This window comes from Lepidochelys kempii, chromosome 2, assembly GCF_965140265.1.
Source record: "Lepidochelys kempii isolate rLepKem1 chromosome 2, rLepKem1.hap2, whole genome shotgun sequence".
NCBI classification, from domain to species: domain Eukaryota; kingdom Metazoa; phylum Chordata; order Testudines; family Cheloniidae; genus Lepidochelys; species Lepidochelys kempii.
The window spans coordinates 192752652-192758755 of record NC_133257.1 but is presented as its reverse complement, the minus strand read 5'-3'; the positions used below and the strand labels follow the sequence as shown (position 1 = coordinate 192758755).

Below are 6104 nucleotides of genomic sequence, written 5' to 3'. Positions count from 1 at the left end.
TCTGTGGGGGGGTGTCTGATACGGGGAGCAGACTGGGGATGTCTCGGGGGGAGGAGGTGTTGGAGAGCAGGACAGGGGTGTCTGACACGGGGAACAGAGGGGTGTGTGGGAGGGGAGGGTGGGACAGAGGGAAGGGCTGTCTGGGGGGCGTGGGGGGCAGGCTGGGGGTCTCTGACCCAGGGCAGCCCTGTGCGTGCAGGATCAAGTTCCCACTGAGCGCTGAAGAGCTGTGTGGCCCATGAGCTCTCTTTAACACCGGTCACGTCCACACCGAGAAGAGGCATCATGTTTGTAAACATGTTAACTCATGGGGCGATAAACTTAACTTCGTACCTAGCAGAGATGGGGACAAGTTGGGTTTAAAAACAAAGTAACTTTAAGACCAGCTAACGTGTCTTTACATGTGATTGTCCATGTTCAGACTAAACTCAATATCGTGTATAACGCCATGTTGGTTAATATTTTTCTCGTGTAGATATCGCCAATGAAAATGATCAATTTGGGGGTGTTTTTGGTTTGTCTTGTTAAAAAATGTACTGTATCTGCTTCTGTTTATTGTCTGACAGAGCACATTGTAAAGCCTATTAGTTTACTCTGACTTTTTTGAATCGTTGGGCCGAGTTGTGAGGTTTTTGTTCTTGCAGGGTTTGGGACTCTTGTTACTCTAACTTTGTCATAGATTTTTAAGACCAGAGGGGATCATATAGTCTGACATCCTGTATAACTGACCAAATAATTTTGGCCTTGTTTTAACTTGATTCTGTATACACCTTTAAACTTTGTATTTGTGAATGGGTAATGTCATGACTGCACTATATAAATAAAATATAAAATTTTTGCTTTGGTGGGGCATTGTTGATTTTTACCTGAAAATGGGGATGTTGTCTTCATCCTTTGTCTTATGTTTTTGAATGTCAGAGGTCAGTAGCTCACTTTTATTTTTTTGTAAAATAACACAAAGGCTCCAGTCCAATCTGTGCTTGCACCAGCATGGAATCCCACTGGAATCATTGGGGATATGAATGGGTGCAAGGTTCCTTTCAAGTGGATCAGGTTGCAGGATCAGGCCCATAGTGGGGGGACAAGGTGATAGTCAGTTTTTGTGGCTTCTGTATGATATATAAGAGGACCAGAAGTGTGTCTTATTGACTGTTTTTGTTCTTAATCTTAGAAATCTTCGGAAAGTCAAGTCTGATCGTGCCTGGTTTTGCTGGAGGACTTTCGTGGAGGTTTCAGAGAAGTAGGTTTGCTTTCTAAGCCTGGTGCTTAGAGCAAGTTACAAGAAGTCTCTAAGAAGTGCAAGCTATAACCCTTTTCTCGTTATTTCTTATGTTTCTAGGGCCTTGATTGTCTTTTCTGAAATCAGAGATGGAAATATACACCTGAGGAAAAAACACTTTAAATCTGCTTTGTCTGTATTCATATGGATGAATCCAGGATGTTCCAAGGAAACACATTTGATAATTACTTGAATTCAGTCGCCACAATTTGTGAAGATGATGCTTTCCAAAAGAAAGGGCACAATGCAAGGACCCTTAGCCCTGAAGAAGCTGAGAAACTGGCAAGAGATCAAGTCTTGGTGTCTGACTTCAAAAAACTGAAACTGGAGAAAGAGGCACAGAAGAACTGGGATCTGTTTTACAAAAGAAACAGCACAAACTTCTTTAAAGACAGGCATTGGACAACTAGAGAGTTTGAAGATTTAAAAGCATGCCGGGAGGTGAGCTATTACGTTAGTTCTACAAGTAAAGGGGAAAATATTGCTAATTATTTTCAAATGATTTAATAGTTCTCCAAATAAGATATATCAGTGACAGATCACTGTTGTATGTCAAGTGTGCAGTGTTGTGTAGTTGATAGCCTCCATTACTTTTAAGATAAAATATTTGAAACGTTTTTTGATTGGACTTTTCAGCCTGTTCTCTCCTCACTATCTCTGTTAGCAGGCTCCAACCGGGACCCATCTGAAAGTTTCAAAAGTTGAAATCTCTTATGAAGTCTTTGAATAATAGTGGATGATTGACCTATATTTTACATTCAGACCCACTCTCTCTAGAACAGTGGTGCCCAAACTTTTCCTGTCGTGCCTCCCACTTACCAGTAATGGAATTTGTCCATGTCCCCCCCCCTCCATTACTGTACAATTGGCTCAGCAAAGGAGCTTGGGCTGAAGGCAAAGCTGGGGCCTGAACGGGAAAGGAAGAGGATCTGAGGCTAGAGGCAAAGCTGGCCTGGGCTTGGAGAGGGAATCAAACAGAGCTGGGCCATGGGTGTGGCTGTGTCTGGGGTGGGGCCATGGCTGCAGGTGGAGCCAGAAGCAGAGCTGTGGCTGGGGCAGGGTTGGAGAGGAGCTGGGGGCTGAATGGCGCTTCCTCTCCAATCCGCATGGGGGCTGGCCTGGGCCTTTCTCTCTGCACCCCCTAGAGGGGCGTGCCCCACAGTTTGGGGACCACTGCTCTAGAATATTTGCTCTGTGTCCTAAATTATATCTGAGTTCCTCTCTTTCTTCCAATTTTCAGACACAAGTTGCAAAACTTCTGAGCACTCTGTTATAAAGTCACCTATCTAGAATAGTCAATGCATTAAAATATACATTTTAAAAACGCATTCAAATGTATTTGTTGTTCACCCTATTTAATAAAAGGGCCAAGGCAAAGAGGATAGCATAATTTGATCGTTGCTGAAATGAGTAGATCACAAATGAGATTTTAGTAGTTTTTAAAGAGAAACTTAATGTAATATAAATTGCCAGTGGAAGGATACTTCCGATTTTAAACTGATAATTGAAACTCTAATCCTAACTTTAAAATGTGAAAAGCAGTATCTTTGTACTATGAGGATCAAACACAAGTGATGTTCTGTATGCTTGGCCTCTTTCTCCCATATAGTTTGAAGATCAGAAACTGACCATTCTTGAAGCAGGCTGTGGAGTTGGAAATTGCTTGTTTCCACTTTTAGAAGAGGACTTGAATATCTTTGCTTATGCCTGTGATTTCTCTCTAAGAGCTGTTGAATATATAAAGGTTGGTGTGATATTTGTATTTTTAGTGCTTCTTTAGAAATTTGTGCTCTTCAGAGTCCAGATTATCTAGCTTTGTTTTCTTCTATAAGGATGGTAAACTGTCCTGTATGGAAGAGGAGAGAAACTGATATACAGTATTGAAGCTTAATTTACAAGAAATTGAATCATCACTGAGGACCTGATTTTCTAGTATTAAATTATATTACTGTAATAGTAAGTGTGAATGTTGTACTTAGATATTTCCTAAAAGTTAAGTTTGGTCAATGAGAATAATAGACTGATTCAGCAAAGAAAGTCCTTTCCCCTCCCCCCCAACGTACCTATGTCCTGACAAACAACACAATACAACACAAATTTGATTTGGGACATAAACTCAGCTGCGACATCCTTTGCAAGGAAGGAGGAGGGACAACCAGAGTGATCTTGAAAACTAAAACTGAGAGGCTCTTTTCAAGAAAATTTGAAGACCTATTATAAACAGATAGCATGTTTATACTCATTAATTTATTTTTATACAATACATTACACCCTCGCTAGAATGCCTAACAAACCTTTGGCTATAATGAACCCAGTCCCTGGATCCTACCTCCAGCCCCGGGGCTGCTGGGGTAATTGTGTTATTTTGACAAAATATGCAGAATTTTAAAATATTGTGTGCAGAATTTTTAATTTTTGGCATAGAATTTTTAATTTTTTGGAACAGAGTTCCCTCAGAAATAGTGACACAGCACTCCAGTGACACTGTAATGCTTAGTGAAGACGCTACCTATGGCAACAGGAGAGCTTCTCCCATCAGCTTAGGTACTCAATCTTCCCGAGAGTTGGTCGATATGTTGATAGGAGAAGCCTTCCTGTCAACATAGCACTGTCTACACTGGGGGTAGGTTAGTATAACTCCATCACTCAAGGGTGTGGATGTTCCACATCCCTGAGCCAACAAAGTTATACCAACATCATTTCCTAGTGTAGACCATAGTGTGACTATGGACTTGAGTAAACAGAAAGCTTGGAGTGAATGCACTTTTGTAGTTCTGTTTCCTTTTGTTGTGCTCCCAGTTTAAAAAAAAATAAAAATCACAAAAGACAATTTTGTCTTTTATAATTTTATAGCGAATGCTGTTACTTTTCAACTAAAGCAACATCTTTTCACTCCATAGAAGAACGCTTTATATAATATTGAGAGATGTAAAGTATTCCAGTGTGATCTGACCAAAGATGACCTTCTGGAAAATATACCAGCAGATTCTGTGGATGTTGTCACATTAATATTCGTGCTTTCTGCCATTCACCCTGACAAGATGCACCTTGCCTTGCAAAATATTTATAAGGTAAATATGTAAGTATAGCTTAACAGTTTTGGGGGGGAGGAGGTTTGATCTTTTTTGACTCAAGAATACGATTCCACTCTGAAAAGAAATTATGTGAAAATGACAGGTTTCAGAGTAACAGCCATGTTAGTCTGTATTCGCAAAAAGAAAAGGTATTCGCAAAAAGAAAGCTACTGTAGCTCACGAAAGCTTATGCTCAAATAAATTGGTTAGTCTGTAAGGTGCCACAAGTACTCCTTTTCTTTATGTGAAAATGGCATCTCCTTAGTTAGTACTTTACTCCCTAAGTGAATTCAGTTATATTTGCTTACTATGGGGACTAAAAGAAGTTTTGACTACATTTTTCTTCTGTTAGTTCTGAGTGAGTGACCTGGATTCTCCTGTGGCTTGTGCATCATCAACATATCTAAATTCATGTTACAAAATTTTTTATGTTGATAATATGACATCTACATTGCTGTAGGACTGGCTGTTAGAAGAAAAATCTTTTTTGCAAGTAACCTAAGCAGATTTGCTATATGGTCCTTGAGACGCAGCACATGGAATCACATGATGCCATTTTTACAGCATGACTTTTGCCTTTTTAAGAAATACCCATTAAGAAAATGCTATTATGACTTGTTTTTATAAAAAGGAAATCAGCTGATTGGCTGAAAGTCAGATCAGAGATAAACAATGCTTTCTCTAGGTTCCCAGCATTATTTTCTCTTGGTTTTTGTTACCATTTTTATCTATACCGAGCACCTTAACACACTAAAACAAAATGCAGTGTTGTCAGTTGTTTTTAATGAGAACTAAGTACCATTATTTTTCCTTTATCTGAATTTAAAGTTTCTATGGTAGTGTGTTATGTTGATAGTGACTAAGGCCCTGATCCTGATGATAACACTAACATATGTGCTTAACTTTACACACGGTGAGTAGTCCCATTGAAATCCGTGGGACTACACACAGTATACAGAGGTAAGCATGTACATAAGTCTGTGTGGGACTGGGGTCTTAGGCTTCAAACAAGAAGTAGAAGAGGAGCATTAGCATCTCCTCCTGTGAAGTGCTGAGATTTTTCAACTCTGATTGAGGGTTGAAACTCAGCATCCTGCAGGAGCAGACAGTAAAATGAAGAGCTGATAAACGCACAACTACTTTGAGATAACTGTTGTCCAAAAATAATTGGCTACTGATTGGGAAGAAAGGTTCAAACTTACATTATTTTTATTTGCAGTTCGTATTTGGATTTTTATATTATAGGATATTTACTGTATCACATCAGCTATACTCTGACTAATAAAGGTTAGGTTTTGATATACTTCAGAGGTTGTTCTCTAAAATAGAGATTTATTTCTTAGCTCACATGGGACAGAGGCTAATTACTATTTTCTTTGTGAAGATGGCTTAGCTCATTTAATCCATTTGTTCACTTCTGCAGAAATTTACAAGCCACAAATGTTTGCTCTCCTTTAAATAATTTTGTTATGTCCACTTTACTGATATATCTGAATTTTATCTGACAGATATTAAAACCAGGCAAATGTGTCTTATTTCGAGACTACGGGCTCTATGATCATGCAATGCTTAGGTTTAAATCTGGCAGCAAACTTGGAGAAAACTTTTATGTTAGACAAGATGGGACAAGATCATATTTCTTTACTGATGGTAAGATATTTAATAAACTTTTTTCTCTGCAAATTTTTTGTTTAAACTTGCTTCAGTGAATCGCTGCTATGCCTTTAAGGGTTGCTTGTTACATATATGAA

At 39.1% G+C, this 6104-nt stretch overlaps 1 protein-coding gene across 4 annotated transcripts in view; it reads left to right on the top strand.

Annotated features, from left to right (window-relative positions):
* The window catches only part of METTL6 (methyltransferase 6, tRNA N3-cytidine), a 43673-nt gene that overhangs the window by 791 nt on the left and 36778 nt on the right, over positions 1-6104 (top strand). For 3 of the 4 annotated variants that reach the window (XM_073333306.1, XM_073333305.1, XM_073333303.1), the window contains exons 2-6: positions 1172-1240; positions 1340-1720; positions 2889-3023; positions 4180-4350; positions 5862-6003. In XM_073333306.1, coding sequence (XP_073189407.1) covers positions 1424-1720; positions 2889-3023; positions 4180-4350; positions 5862-6003 — 745 coding nt within the window. In that variant the 5' untranslated portion in view covers positions 1172-1240; positions 1340-1423. Of the gene's footprint in view, positions 1-199; positions 288-1171; positions 1241-1339; positions 1721-2888; positions 3024-4179; positions 4351-5861; positions 6004-6104 lie in introns of those variants that run through there. The other variant, XM_073333304.1, reaches the window with a different exon arrangement.